Consider the following 16,857-nt stretch of genomic DNA (forward strand, 5'->3'; position numbering starts at 1 on the left):
TGAAAAAAGTAAACAAACAGTTTATTAATTCCTTTGTCTACACCTTTCGTGGAATCATGGTAATTAAGTGATGCTGCAAGATTCTAGTTGAACCTTGCTTTCATGAATGATTCAATCCTGGCTCACATTTCCTTCACTTGAGCTAAAGTTGAATACTCCTCTCGCATGCGACCAAACACACATTACGACACCACATTAATGACGGCTCTAAATTACTGTATGTCTCATTATCATACCCAGAGAGGTTCAACAGCGCATTGCCGCAAGTCACAGAAGCTATATTTATTCTGTGGTCGATGGAGATATAGCAACAATGGCCTGACAGCGGGAAGGGAAAGTTATTGGCAAAAGTCACAAATACCTGCGGGGAAAAAAAAACTATTTTCCTTAACAGTCGTGTTCTTACAGCTCTGAGACTGCTCAGCGTAAACGTTCTAAAATCTCTTGCATCAAACAAATTAGTAATTAAGGAAAAAGTAATTCATTACAATAGTAAAAGTGAAGAGTGAAAGGTGTAATTTTTCATCACAGAGCTATTTCTCAAAATATTTTTAAGATGGTCACCTACAAAGTAAATATACACTGCCGATGGCATAGAAGTGCCGAAAATGTTTAGGTGAGACAGTGAAGAGAAATTTTTGTTGTTCTGAAAGAGGCAAAGTATTTTAAAATTTTGTGGTAGCAGAAAAATGTTTGTCAAACTGGGTCTCAAACACAGACCTGTGCCTTTCAGACCGAATGCCTTTAGTGACTAAGCAGTCTAAGGATGACTCAGAGTGCATCTTCATAGCTTCACTTCGACCAGTTTGTCTCTTCTAATTCCCAAACTTACAGAAGCTCTCATACATGCAGGATTACTCTTAAGCACTTCTGGGGTCACAGGACGCGACTGTGAAAAAACTACAACACATGTAGTGAAATGATGCATATCACTGAACAGATCATCTCTGGAAGTTTTGATTAGCAGTGCACGCCACAGCGTAGTTTCACTAGGGAGCAGGCGTGTCAGAACATGTACGGAGATCATCTACGTCGTACTTTCACGTCGAGTTAGTTCGCAATTGGAGGTAGGCAACCCAATGAACAGGTCTCCAAAGAGGGGTGATGGCGTGCCGTCTCGTGTAACCCTGTCAGTGACACCAGTCAGTTACATACACTAACTGGCATTTGCCATGTCACAGATGGTGCCATGTACGAGGGCTATTCCGAAAGTAAGGTCCGATAGGTCGCGAAATGGAAACCACGGTAAAAATCAAAAATGTTTTATTTGCAACAGTTAGATACACCTTGCAGCTACTTATCTCCATAGTCGCCGACCCGACTTAGACGTGTATCGTAGCGTTGTACCAACTTTCCCATACCCTCGCTATAGAAGGCAGCCGCCAGTGCTCTCCGCCAATTCTCTACGCTGGCCTACGGCTCGTTGTCTTGTGCCGAAATGTTGTCTTCATAACCAGCGGTTCATGTGCCCCTGCAGAATGCGGCTGAGAATTGTCTTGAAGACGAAACAGCACGACAGTTATGTAATGTTAGCTGCATAACTTCAGGGGAAATTTCTCACCAGGCCCCCGTACTTGGCGGCAGACACTATTTTCTAGACATCTTTACGCACTCACTGCGAGCTCAGAAATGAGAAGAGCGACGTGATGCTAACTGGGGTTATACTAGAGACACTACCCAACACATATGTGCAAAGCTTTATCGGATTTTCATAGTCGTTTCCATTTCGTGACCGATCGGACCTTACTTTCGGAATAGCCCTCGTACTAGGCACCTGTAATGCAAATTAAAAATGAGAAGAGATGCTCTCTCCACTGATCTGTGTCTGTTTTGTGGGGTCTTGTAGTTTTCGTGTAGTTGTGGTCTGGAACCCTGGAGAGACTTATGAATAGCACTGTACTTTGCTGGACTCATACGCATGGAAGAAACAATATTATGGAGAACGGACTTTGTTGCATTTTGGGCATTGTTTCCTTCATGAATCGGTAATTCTGGAGCTAAGTGTGTACTGCTTTGAAACTTTCTGACGGCGGCCGTTGTGGTGGAGCGGTTCTAGGCGCTTCAGTCTGGAACCACGCGACAGCTATGGTGGCAGGTTCCAATCCTGCCTTGGGCATGGATGTGTGTGATGTCCTTAGGTTAGTTAGGTTTAAGTAGTTCTAAGTTCTAGGGGACTGATGACCTCAGATGTTAAGTCCCATAGTGCTCAGAGCCATTTGAACCAATTGAACCAAACTTTCTGGCAGATTAAAATTGTGTGTTGGGCTGGGACTTAGGTTGTGCCTGGATAGGTCACTTTGTTCGAGCATTATCCATGGAAGATCAGGTTATGAGAACATGTCCCACCCTGTCACGCAGTTTTCGTCTACCTGGAAGTTTCTATGTTGTGCACTCATCACTGCAGAGTGAGAGATTCAGTCATTGTCCTGATATGACACCTAGACTAACTCAGCTGTCGGTGTGTGCCTGGTGCCAGATGCAGGTGAAGCACGCACAGCAGGTGGAGTCCGCCGGCGCCGGCCTGGAGATAGTGGAGTCGATGGCGGAGCCCCTGGCGCAGCTGCAGCGCAACCTGGCGGCCCTGGAGCAGCGGGTGGTCGCGCATGTGGTCGACCACGAGGAGCAGCGGTCACTGCTGCAGGAGGTGGCGCAGCCGCTGCACGACCTGCAGGCTGCGCTCGTCAGGATAGAGCAGAAGGCCGGTACCACAGCAGGGGTATGGGAGGGCACGGTGGCCGCTGCAAGTGTGAGGTGCAGCTGCTTTCGGTAGCCTGTTGCGAGGAATTCAGCACAGTGATTGGCATACTTTTCGTTGGGCGTTTAAGTTGTCGAGTATTTAAGTTGTCCATTATTTTGGCAATTTCATAAACTGTTCATTGGTTCATTAATATTTTGCACTGTTATTTGCTGTCACATTGATCTGGCATTGCACTATTCATAGACAGCATTACTAGACAAATTACTCCCGAGAAAGAGCTATCACTTAACAACTTCCATAAACGTGAGCCTGTGTGACACGTCCCCTCTCAGTCACTAAACATTTTACAATGGAAAAGTATCATGAAATTGATCGGTTTGTTCCTAACAATATTTTAGAAGCAGTGGGTCTATGGCCATGATAAATTTCGTGAACAGTTGCTTTTTCCTCGACATTTTAACTGTGTTGTATCTCGCATTTGATATGCTCTGGAGCCACTTGAGACTGGGTATACGATGGAAAGTAAACAGTATAAAGTGAAATGATGGTTTAATCGCAGCATTTCGATACCATTCAAGAAAATTATCTTTAACACAACATTTATTATACCTATAGTCTATGGAAAGGTCTTTATGTATTTTTATTTTTTATTTATTTATTTATTGTTCTGTGGGAACAAATTAAGGAGAAGTCTCCATGGTCATGGAACGAGTCAATACATGAAATTATAACACGATAGTAGAAACATAAAATGTAATATAAGAAACATATTCAGGCGACAAGTCGTAAGTTTAAATAAAGAAAATCAACAATGTAATACTTGAATTTGCTTAATTTTTCAGCTCTTCCAGCAGCTCCTCGACAGAATAGAATGAGTGAGCCATGAGGAAACTCTTCAGTTTAGACTTAAAAGTGTTTAGGCTACTGCTAAGATTTTTGAGTTCTTGTGGTAGCTTATTGAAAATGGATGCAGCAGAATTCTGCACTCCTATCTGCACAAGAGTCAAGGAAGTGCATTCCACATGCAGATTTGATTTCTGACTAGTATTAAGTGAGTGAAAGCTGCTAACTCTTGGGAATAAGCTAATATTGCTAACAACAAACGACATTAAAGAAAATATATACTGTGAGGGCAATGTCAGAATTCCCAGACTGTTGAATAGGGGTCGACAAGAGGTTCTCGAACTTACACCACATATAGCTCTAACAGCCCGTTTTTGAGCCAAAAATACCCTTTTTGAATCAGAAGAACTACCCCAAAAAATAATACCATACGACATAAGCGTATGAAAATATGCGAAGTAGACTACTTTTCGTGTTGAACTGTCACTTATTTCAGATACTGTTCTAATGGTAAATAAAGCAGTATTTAGTTTCTGAACATGATCCTGAACATGGGCTTTCCACAACAGCTTACTATCTATCCGAACGCCTAGGAACTTGAACTGTTCCGTCTCGCTTATAACATGACCATTCTGTCTAATCAAAATATCGGTTCTTGTTTAATTGTGAGTTAGAAACTGTAAAACCTGAGTCTTACTGTGATTTAGCATCAAATTACTTCACGAACTACATTATTTGATACTGTTTCAATATTACACACAAGATCCTTCACTACCGAGCTGGTGTCATCAGTAAACAGAAATATTTTTGAATCACCTGTAATACTAGAAGGCATATCATTACATCAGTCTAATGTCCACCCAGAGCACATGTAAACGCACATTATTAACATTTTCACTCGAATTAGCCACTGCAATTTTAAATTCTTTTCGCTCTCCACAAAGAAAAATATATTGTCCCATTTCGCACAATACCAATCCTAAAATACAAACTTCGTGTCCATATCTGCATCAGCATTTCTACATTGTGGCTTGTATTAGTTCACTCCATGAGCTGTCCCTGTGTGTTCCCTCAGTGTGCTGAAACCTCGCTGTTTGGCAACACACAGATACTACCACAATCATCCCCAGCCATATATGAATTTATCTTCAGCCCAGATAGGCAAGGGTAAGTTTCGATACATCATACTGATATCGGTAGCAGCACCCATACTACATGAATTACCTACTGCTCACGAAAATACTACTAATCTGAGACGTACTGTTACCATGTCCATGACACGCAATGTCCTTCGTGTTTCCAGTAAGTTTTTCATTAGTTAATGGAATCCGATTCTTGGGACTCATTACCACCATGACGTTTTTCTCTTCTACAGCAAAGTTTCAGCCTGTAAGTGCCGTTCACGCTCAGAAACTATGGGCCATTTTTTTCTCAATCTATGTCGTTATACTAGCCTACCATTTGCGTGCCACTTTAAATAGAATATGCTTTCAGTTGTTAAAAACCTCTGGCTAACTTTTCCATTTGTCTGATAATTTAATGTCCTGCAATCTGTTATTGCACATGAAATACTATTTAGCGATGCAGAAGATGCTAATCCAGTGTTAGAACATAATAAAAAATGTGGTTTGTACCAGCTTCCTAATTTCTCAGTTTTAAGTCTATGGTTTTATACTACTTGTTCAATGCAGTTACTCTGACTTTTAATAATACCATCTAAATAGTAAATACATTTGACGATACATTCCATGACTTACTCTGGGTTTTAAACTGAAGCTTTTCTTCAATGTTAATTACTGTACAGAAATTTCACATTAGATGGATATATTTATTTACACTTTACAATTATTAAGTTTACTGTTGATGAATGAGCTTCCCATGTAATTAAAGTTTCACTTACCTGCGATTATCTTGGTCAGTTGCCAAGACAGCTATTGAGAATCCCAATACCGACCTTTGAGCACTGCCAAGATAGGCACAGAATGTTGGGTTAAAGCTTAACCCATCCAAAACAAAGCGGTACTGATTGGTCACTACATGCTCATTAGCCCGAAATATTGGGAATTCCTTTCACCATGGCATAAATACCAACTCCTCTCCCTCAGAAAAGAGTCCAGGAGTAACAATACATGAAAATCTAGATTGGACTGAGCACGTAACTGCAACGTGCCAGACGGCATCAGCATCTCTCCATGCCCTAAAAAGATATAAAGAGCTCTTCCCACTTGTCCTAAAAACAAACTTCTGCAAGTATTAATGCATCCAATTATTAATTACAGCGATGTTATCCTGGAAGGACTTACTTTCTCTAAAAAGATGACGACTCCTGTGTTTAATATCTCTGTGAAGTTCGACTCTTTGTTCGTATCTCACCATCATTTTCACGGCTATCCTTGCTGTGTGTGGACAAGCGCAGAGATTTCTATACACTCTGTCGCCTCTGTTGTCTTATCATCGTACTCTGTCTCTCATATCTCTTCTCGACCTTAAAGCTCTTGTCTGAACAACATGATAGAAACACCAGTTCACATCAGTGCAGAATCCTTTCCGTCCCACTTCATCGCTCGACTTTCTCTAAGTCCCCTTCAGTGGCAAACACGACTCTGGAATAACCTCCCTCATTGTTTTAGAGAACTGAATAACGTTCGTAGTTTCAAAAGACAGTTTATGACACATCTACTGAAGCAACAATAATGACTACCATTGTTCCTGTACACACTCATTCCCCTTTACCTCCTTCCTTCCAGTCAGATCTTCCTGATTTCCCAATTTTCTCAGCTTATACAGTCTCCTTAAATTTCCGTTACCCAGAACTCGCTATATCGGAAAACTCTATTTTGTACACTACATTATTTATATTTGCCACTACCTTTATTATTATTGTTGTTATTGTCGTTAATAATAGTAATAATAATAGTATTAATATCATTAATACTGGCAGCAGCAGTAGTAGAAGTACTGCCAGTATTTGCTTTATTGGCTTTTTTTTTATTTATTTACACATCAAGTTCCTGAAGGGCCAAATTGAGGAGCAAATCTCCAAGGTCATGGAACATGTCAGTACATGAAATTACAACATAAAAGTAATAACAAATAAAAATAAATGATTATGAACCCGAGAAAAGTCAGTCCATAAGTTTACGTAAACGCCATCAACAATACAACAAGAATCAGCTTAATTTTCCAAGGAACTCCTCGACAGAATAAAATGAGTGACCAATGAGAAAACTCTTCAGTTTCGATTTGAAAGCGCGTGAATGACGCCTAAGATTTTTGAATTCGAGCGGTGGCTTATTGAAAATGGATGCAGCACTATACTGCACACCTTTCTGCACAAGAGTTAAGGAAGTCCGATCCAAATGCAGGTTCGATTTCTGCCGAGTATTAACTTAGTGAAAGCTGCTTATTTTTGGGAATATGCTATCATTGTTAACCAGCAATGACGGCAAGTAAAATATATATTGAGAGGCCAATGTCAAAATACCCAGCCTCGTGAACAGGTGTCGACAAGAGGTTCGTGAACTTACACCACTTATTGCACGAACCGCCCGTTTTTGAGCCAAAAATATCCTTTTAGAATGGGAAGAGTTATCTCAAAATATAATACCATACGACATAAGCGAATGAAAATAAGCAAGGAAGACTAATTTTCGTGTCGAATGATCACTCACTTGAGATACCGTTCGAATAGTAAAAATGGCAGCGTTAAGATCCTGAATGTGGGCTTTCCACGACAGCTTACTATCTATCTGAACACCTAGAAATTTGAAATGTTGCTTCACTAATCACACGCCCATTCTGTGAAATTTAAACGTCAGGTTTTGTTGAATTGTGTATTAGAAACTGTAAAATCTGAGGCTTACTGTCATTGAGCATTAGTTTATTTTCTACAAGCCATGAACTTCCGTCATGAACTGCACTATTTAAAACCGAGCCAATGTTGCACATAACACCCTATAATGCCAAGCTAGTGTCATCAACAAACAGAAATATTTTAGAGTTACCCATAATACTAGTGGGCATATCATTTGTATACATAAGAAACAGGAGTGGCCCCAGCACTGATCCCTGAGGCACCTCCCACTTGACTGTACAGCACTCAGACCCCACATCACAGCCATTCTCAGTATACCGAATAATGATCTTTTGCTGTCTGTTGCTAAAGTAAGAGGTGAACCAATTGTGAGCTACTCCCTATATTCCATAATGGTCCAACTTCAGGAGTAATATATTGTGATCAACACAATCAAATGCCTTAGTTAAATCAAAAAATATGTCTAGCGTTCTAAACCTTTTATTTAACGCATCCAGTACCTCACAGAGAAAAGAGAATATAGCATTTTCAGCTGCTAAATGACTTCTAAAGCCGAACTGTACATTTGAGAGCAAATCGTGTGATATAAAATGATCAATTGTCCTTAAATGCACAGCCTTTTCAATAACTTCAGCAAACACTGATGGCATAGAAATAGGCCTAAAATTATCTACATTATCCCTTTCTACCTTTTTGTAAAGCAGCTTTACTACTGAGTACCTTAATCGTTCAGGAAACTGAGCATTCCAAAAGGAAAAATTACAAATATGGCTAAATACAGGGCTACCATGTGCAGCACAGTACTTTAATATTCTGCTACGCACTTCATCATAACCATGAGAGCTCTTAGTCTTCAGTGATTTAATTACTGACTAAATCTCCCTCTTGTCTGTATCACAGAGAAGTATTTCAGACATCAATCTCAGAAAAGCATTTGCCAATAAAGTTATATGACTCCGTAGAAACTAAATTTTTATTTAATTCACCAGCAATCCTGAGAAAAGGATTGTGAAATACTGTACATATATCTGATTTATCCATAACAGAAGTATCTTTACTGTGAACTGACTTTATGTCATCGACCTTGTGCTGCTGACCAGACGCTTCCTTCACAACTGATTACATGGTTTTAATTCTATTTGCATACCACATACTCTTTGCCTACGTAATAACATTTTTAAGCATCTTACAATACTGTTTGTAATGGGCTACTGTAGCTTGATTGTGACTACTTCTAACATTCTGATATAATTCTCACTTTGTTCTACAAGACATCTTTATCCCATTAGTCAGCCACCTGTGCTGCCTATTACTGCTAGTACCGCGTTTAGAACGTTCTAATGGAAAGCCACACTCAAAGAGCACGAGAAATGTGTTAAGGAAAGCATTGTATTTATCATCCATGTTATCAGGACTATAACCATCCTGCCACTCTTGTTCCTTGACAAGGTTTAAGATACTCTCTATCTTTGAATGGTGTTCATTGCGCGATTTGAAAGTTGATGGTAATAATATAATTATGCTCTACATCTGTGGTGAAGAAGGGATTTCGGAATTTTGTGAGCAGCCCTTCCCTTTAGCGCGCCGTCTATCTGCAAGTGAGTCCCACTTCAAACTTTCAATGAGATTTTTAACGCTCTCGCTGTGGCTAAATGTACCAGTCACGAATCTTGCCGCTTTGTTTGGACCTTCTCAATCTCTTGAATCAGATCCAACTGGTAATGGTCCCATACAGACGAACAATACTCTAAGACTCTCGTATTGTAAGCTATTTCCTTTGTTGAAGGACTGCATCGCTTCAGGATTCTACCAATAAACCGCAATCTAGAGTTTGCCTTACGCGTTACTTGTGTAATAAGATAATCCCATTTGAGATCATTTCGAATAGTCACGCCCAGATACTTGACGGATGTTACCGCTTCCAAAGACTGGGCATTTGTTTTGTACTCGTACATTAATGAGGATTTTCGCTTTGTTATACGCAGTAGGTTACACTTACTAATATTGAGAGATAATTGCCAATCATTACACCACACATTTGTTTCCTACAAATCCTTATTGATTTGTTCACAACTTTCGTGTGATACTACTTTCCTGTAGACTACAGCTTCATCGGCAAACAGTCTAATGTCGCTGTCAATACCATCAACCAGATCGTTTATGTAATTCGTAAAAAGCAGCGGACCTATTACACTGCCCTGGGGCACACCTCAAGTTACGCTTGTTTCTGTTGAAGTCATTCCGTTCAGAACGACATGGTGATCCATGTCCGTTAGAAAACTTTCAATCCAACAGCATATGTCATCGGATAGACAGTAAGCGCTTACTTTTTGGAGCAAGCGACAGTGCGGAACTTAGTCTAACGCCTTTCGAAAGTCGAGAAATATGGCATCCACCTGGGTGCCGGTGTCTAGAGCCTGTTGCATATCATGCACAAAGAGGGCCAGCTGTGTCTCACATGACCGCTGTTACTTAAATCCGTGCTGGTTTCTGCAGATGAGCTTCTCAGAGTCTAGAAAGATCATTATGTATGAACAAAAAATATGTTCGATAATTCTACAACAAATCGATGTCAGTGAAATTGGCCGGTAATTGTGTGCGATGGTTTTAGCATTACGGTCGATGTACACTACTGGCCATTAATATTGCTACACCACGACAGGAAAAAGATGCTGTGATATGCAAATGATTAGCTTTTCAGAGCATCCACACAAGGTTGGCGTGGGTGGTGATACCTACGACGTGCTGACATGAGGGAAAGTTTCCAAGCGATTTCTCACACACAAACAGCAGCTGACCGGCGTTGCCTGGTGAAACGTTGTCGGGATGCCTCGTGTAAGGAGGAGAAATGCGTACCATCACGTTTTCGACTTTAATAAAGGTAGGATTGTAGCCTATCGCAATTGCGGTTTATCGTATCTCGACATTGCTGCTCGCGTTGGTCGAGATCCAATGACTTAGCAGAATATGGAATCGGTGGGTTCAGGAGGGTAATACGGAACACCATGCTGGATCCCAACGGCCTCGTATTACTAGCAGTCGAGATGACAGGCATCTTATCTGCATGGCTGTAACAGATCGTGCAGTCACGTCTCGATGCCTGAGTCAACAGATGGGGACGTTTACAAGACAACAACCATCTGCACGAACAGTTCGACGACGTTTGCAGCAGCATGGACTATCAGTTCGGAGACCATGGCTGCGGTTACCCTTGACGCTGCATCACAGACAGGAGCGCCTGTGTTGGTGTACTCAACGACGAACCAGGGTGCACGAATGGCAAAACGTCATTTTTTCGGATGAATCCAGGTTCTGTGACAGCATCATGATGGTCGCATCCGTGTTTGGCGACATCGCAGTGAATGGACATTGGAAGTGTGTATTCGTCATCGCCATACTGGCGTATCACCCGGCGTGATGGTATGGGGTGCCATTGGTTACACATCTCGGTCACCTCTTGTTCGCATTGACGGCAGGTTGAACAGTGGACGTCACGTTTCAGATGTGTTACGCCCCTTGGCTCTACCCTTCATTCGATCCCTGCGAAACCCTACATTTCAGCAGGATAATGCACGACCGCATTTTGCAGGTCCTGTACGAGTCTTTCTGGATACAGAAAATGTTCGAGTGCTGCCCTGGCCAGCAGATTCTCCAGATCTCTCACCAATTGAAAACGTCTGCTCAATGGTGGCCGAGCAACTGGCTTGTCACAATACGTCAGTCACTACACTTGATGAACTGTGGTATCGTGTTGTGGCTGCATGGGCAGCTGTACCTGTACATGCCATCCAAGCTCTGTTTTACTCATTGCCCTGGTGTATCAAGGCCGTTATTATGGCCAAAGGTGGTTGTTCTGGGTACTGATTTCTGAGGATCTATGCACCCAAATTGCGTGAAAGTGTAATCACATGTCAGTTCTAGTATAATATATTTGTCCAATGAATACCCGTTTATCATCAGCATTTCTTCTTGGTATAGAAATTTTAATGGCCAGTAGTGTATATGATGCCTGAGTGAAGTGCCACGAGGAGAGTGTGACGTGGAGGTGGGTGCCGACAGGTGGCCCTGGAGGTGGAGGGGGACAGCAGCGGCAGCGGCGGCGGCGCGGAGAAGCAGGTGCTGCAGGCGCTGGCGCGGCCCGCGGAGGTGGTGCAGCGCGGCATCACGCTGGTCGAGCAGCAGGTGATCCTGGAGGCGATGGGCGAGCCGCTGTCGCCCTCCGCCTGCGTCTCCGTGCTCGCCAAACTCGCCGAGCCGCTCACCGAGCTCCACAGGGGCGTCGCGCTCGTCCAGCAGCAGGTGGGCTGGTTGGCTGGTTGCTTTGTGGGACGGAAGGGACCAGACTGCTAGGGCCGTCGGTCCCTAGCAGGTGGGGCACCCAACTCGGCTCCAGTTTGCCGAGCGCGACAGCTCGTGGCGAGTGTTACCGCGACACGAATCCTCCGCGCCAACAGCTTCTGTCCAACTCTGACGCTTTCTGCTAAAATGGTAATCGTTTGTTACATGTCAGCACAGGGTACAAAATATAAGGGGCATTCAATGGGACAATGGAGTGTTTACATTCAGAAACAATCACCACACATGTTAAGACATTTATCCCACTGGCAGATGAGCCAATCAATGCCTGTTTTGTAGAATGCAGTGTAATCTATCCCCTCCTTCTTTTTTGTGGCTATTGACCACAACGTGCAAAGTCTTTTCTGAGATATGAGAGGAGTAAGAGTACAATAAACTTTTTAGTCTACTTATCTTTTCTTGCAGAGTTATCTGGAGTTCTTCTTATCTAGGGGTCTGATTCTAGAAATTTTAACATTTTGGGTCCTCATGGTTCAATTGATCTAAATAATTTTGAAGATTGTCATTGGAGAATTCTTGCTTTTACATTAATTTATTTTCTCAGATTTTAGTATATCAAACAGTCTTTTGAATTTTCACAGTAAGAAATCCGAAATTACGAGTACATTGTCCACCCAAAAAACATCACCTCGCAGGCATGCTTATTACTAACTCACTCTGTGGTAATAACATTATTCCAAAGTGTTTACAGTTTTTCTTGACAAATGAATTTCTATTAGTTTCTATTACTATTTCACAAATGAATCCAGAAATAAACATAGTAAACATTACTAGATTGCGTAATTAATCATAAAAATTTTAAGTATGCCAAATAATTTGTAATTTCAAATGTTTCTAAAAAAGATAATTTTAACTGTACATTCAGAACTAGTATTTATCGACTATAATATCCAAAATAATAATTCCTGTTCCTAAATTTTAGTTTGAAATATAACATGTCATTGTTGTGGTCTTCAGTCCAGAGACTGTTTGATGCAGTTCTCCATGCTACTCTATCCTGTGCAAGCTTCTTCATCTCCAAGTACCTACTGCAACCTACATCCTTCTGAATCTGTTTAGTGTATTCATCTCTTGGTCTCCCTCTACGATTTTTACCCTCCACGCTTCCCTCCAATACTAAATTGGTGATCGCTTGATGTCTCAGAATATGTCCTACCAACCGATACCTTCTTCTAGTCAAGTTGTGCCACAAACTCCTCTTCTCTCCAGTTCTATTCAGTACCTCCTCATTAGTTATGTGATACGTAATATAACATATTGTGTATAAAATTATATGAAATGTTTCAGAAAAACAGCTGAGATTATATTGACTTGTGCAAATTTCGAAAAATATTGTTGGTAATCGGGTACTACTGTTGAGGGAAAGTAATGGTAGATGAGAATGTCCCGTTACAGCACTCACCTGCTGACAGATCCACAGCCGGATCCACTTTATTTGAATTGGGAAAGATAATTGGTTAGTTTTTTTCACGTTATACAAGTATTAATCAGTGAATGCATCTGTAACCAATTGCTCTCTTCTTTTCATATATCGGCTGCGAAATGTCCAGGCATCTTCTCAGCTACCCGTAACGTTTACGTCCTCATCCTTGGAACTTCATAGATTATGAAACACACCGTAAAAACATGAAACATTGTTTTCCAGCCGTAAGAAATAGGTAGAAATACAGAACAAAATAAATAAAAGTTATTAATTAGTTTTGCACAAATGGATCAGCTTCAAACTTGGAAAGTACATTAAAACCTATTTTTTATTGCATTAAATTAAAATAATCTTACAAGAACGTGTAACAAATTGAACAGAGTATTTAAGGCAATCATTATTTATGTGTGTTCATCAACGGATCTCCTACAGGGTTTGGTAGCTGGTCGCCATTAATACACAAAATTAAATATTCAAAATCTTGTAAAGGATCTGCACTCTGTAACTTCTAGGCGTTTCTGAAAAGTTAACTAAGGGTTCACAATGTCTTTACTCACTGAATACAGGTTTTGGTAGCTGGTCGCCATTAATACACAAAATTAAATATTCAAAATCTTGTGAAGGATCTGCACTCTGTAACTTGTAGGCATTTCTGAAAAGTTAACTAAGGGTTCACAATGCCTTTACTCACTGGAGAAATTATGGTCCAACTATCTATCTAATAGCGTGACTTATCGATGTATTCATGAATACAGTACAAGAAAGAGAAAAGATCGACAGTACATCCTAGTGAAACCAACTTTGGGAGATAACAATGTGCAATATTATTAAGCTCTTTGACAATGTACCAGAAAAAATAAACTGTTTTAGAACCATAAATTAAAGTTTTTCCCCTTGCTCACTCCTTCTAAAACACTAAGGAATTTTCGAATAAAAGTAAATAGTCTAGTACAACATTTATTGAGGGAATGATAGATGAAATACGCTTCTAATTAAACTCAACTGAACAAAGAGTAGATATTTAGGGACGACGATTTCATGGCAGACGACAGAATCCACAATCACCCCTTCATTCATTTGAGTTCTATGTTAGCGATAAGACACGGTTCTGAGGAAATTTCTCAGTATTTGCTTTACAGTATGCGAAATATCTCATGACTGGGGACCGAGAATTGCTCGCTGTCGTATTACATGTTATTAATTGTATAGAAGATGAACATATGGGCAAAAATGAACTATACTCTCACATATTCAGACACTTTACATTATACTTTACAGTATTTAATACTCGATGTATTTCATTTTGCATTCAGTTCACTTCTTTTAATTCGCATTTTGTTACTGTGATCTGTTTTATAGTGGCAGCTTTAACTTTGTGTGTCACAACGTCCCATAGCTTTTTTAGTTAAGTCTTGTTGGTTAGATTCGTAAATACGCCAATACGAGGGATAGTCATAAATTTTTAATTATGATCTGGAAAAAAAATTTGTGTGTTTACAAGTACATGTCTACAGTCCTGAAATATCGTGCGGTAACTGGATTTCGGTAGCAGCAGAAATAATGCACCCTAGTCAGGCCAATACAGATGACATCTCTAGCTGTCTGAGTAGGCCAGACACAGCTCCAACACTGCCGCTGCTGCTGCCGAAAGCGGTTCAACCGAAGGGCTGAGCCGTTTTGTTTTGACACTTCTACCAGCACGTTTCGGTCACGTGCTGGGAAATTTCGATGTATACCAGTGCTGTAGATATGATGCGCAAATTGCGGCGGCTATCATTTAAAACAATAAGGACGTTTTTCCTTGTGGCGGGATCTTCTCATGAAATTTCAGTCACCAACTTTTTCCTCAGAGTATGAAATTATTTTGTCGGTACCCAACTACATGGAGAGAAATGATCATTGTAATAAAATAAGAGACATCAGAGCTGGCACGAGATATTTAAATATACGTTTTTCCCGCGTGCTGTTCGAGAGCAGAACGGTTGAGATTAGATTAGATAAGTTTTCGTTCCATAGACCCAAAAAATAAGATTCTCGTGGGTGTGGAACATGTCGGAAAATATAACATAAAAACATAAAACATTTCAATATAATATTTACTACCTTGATCATTTGTCAGGAGATTGTCGAAATAGGTGATTACAAGGCGGTAAACTGGAATAGCTAATATCTACAGAATTAATATGCTGTCACAATGAAACACTTTTATGCATTATTAATAAATTTATCATAAACAAAATACCTAATCTTGACTGTTGTTACCAGATGCTGTCAAAACTGAACTCTAATAGACATTTTTACTTAAGTTGGCTTAACAGTCTCTGTTAAGATACTCATCTATAGAGTAGAAGGAGTTGCCTATCAAAAAGTCTTTCAAACTCTGTTTAAACCGTGCGTTATCTGAAACCAAGTTTTAATGGTTGCTGGTAATTTATTGAAAATGTGTGTTCCTGAATATTGGACCCCTTTTTGGACCAGTCAAGTGATTTTAGGTCTCTATGTAGATGGTTCTTATTCCTAGTATTGTTACTGTGTACTGATCTATTTGTTGGAAATAGAGATATATTACTTGCAACAAATTTCATTGAGGAATAAATATACTGAGAAGTAGTGGTTAGAATACAAAGTTCCTTGAACATGTTTATACATGATGTTCTTGAATTTACACCACAAGTGATTCTTATCACTTGCTTTTGCACAATAAAAACTTTTGTTGGTTTGATGAGTTGCCCCAGAATATGATCCCATATGACATAATAGAATGAAAGTACGTGAAGTATGAAAGCTTTTTTTTTATCTCCTACATCTGACATCATTCTCACTGCAAATACAGACTTGTTTAGCCACTTAAGCAATTCTGTGGTATGCCCTCCCCAACTGAATTTATTATCAAGTTGTAATCCCAGAAATTTAACACTGTCAGCATCTTCAATCTGCATATCTTCATATGTTATACACATGCTGGAAGGAAATCTCTTACAGGTTCTGAACTGCATATAGTGGGTCTTCTCAAAGTTTAATGACAATCAATTATCTTTAAACCATTTACTAATGTCAGTGAAAATTTGATTAGCATATGTTTCCAAATTTGTACTTGACCTGCTACTTATTGCAATGTTTGTATCATCTGCAAACAAAACAAACTTAGCATCTGGCAATGTAACAGACGAGAGGTCATTAATGGACACAAGAAAAAGCAATCGACCCAAGATGGAACCTTGACGAGCACCACACGTAATTAATTCTCACTTAGATGAAGACTAACTTTTACTGCACAGGTATTTTGCAATGACACCCCTTGTTTCCTGTTAGATGGATAACACTCTAATCATTTCACAGCATTGCCAACGACACCATAATATTCTAGTTTACTTAAGAGAGTACTGTGGTTCACACAGTCAAAGGCTTTTGACAGATCACAGAAAATTCCATTAGCCTCTAATTTATTATCTAATGAATTAGTGTACATTCTCACTGTAAATGTAAATAGCTTTCTCTATATCAGAAACCTGAAGAAATCCAAACTGTGACTTGGACAATATATTATTTTCAGTCAGATGCTTAAGGAGACGCTTGAACACAACCTTTTCAAATATTTTTGAAAAAGCTGGCAAAAGTGAAACTGGTCAATAGTTTGGTGGTACCTATTTATCCTCCTTCTTTTACAGAGCCTTAACTTCAGCATATTGTAGCCAGTCTGGAAATGTTCCACTGATAAGAGAT

At 40.1% G+C, this 16,857-nt stretch overlaps 1 protein-coding gene across 1 annotated transcript in view; it reads left to right on the forward strand.

The window, feature by feature from the left end:
* LOC126260759 (uncharacterized) overlaps positions 1-16,857 on the forward strand; it is a 1,547,391-nt gene that overhangs the window by 326,586 nt on the left and 1,203,948 nt on the right. The window contains exons 22-23 of the mRNA XM_049958097.1: positions 2,405-2,746; positions 11,502-11,654. Coding sequence (XP_049814054.1) covers positions 2,405-2,746; positions 11,502-11,654 — 495 coding nt within the window. The remainder of the gene's footprint in view (positions 1-2,404; positions 2,747-11,501; positions 11,655-16,857) is intronic.

The sequence above is a fragment of the Schistocerca nitens genome, chromosome 5, assembly GCF_023898315.1.
Source record: "Schistocerca nitens isolate TAMUIC-IGC-003100 chromosome 5, iqSchNite1.1, whole genome shotgun sequence".
Classification (NCBI taxonomy): domain Eukaryota; kingdom Metazoa; phylum Arthropoda; class Insecta; order Orthoptera; family Acrididae; genus Schistocerca; species Schistocerca nitens.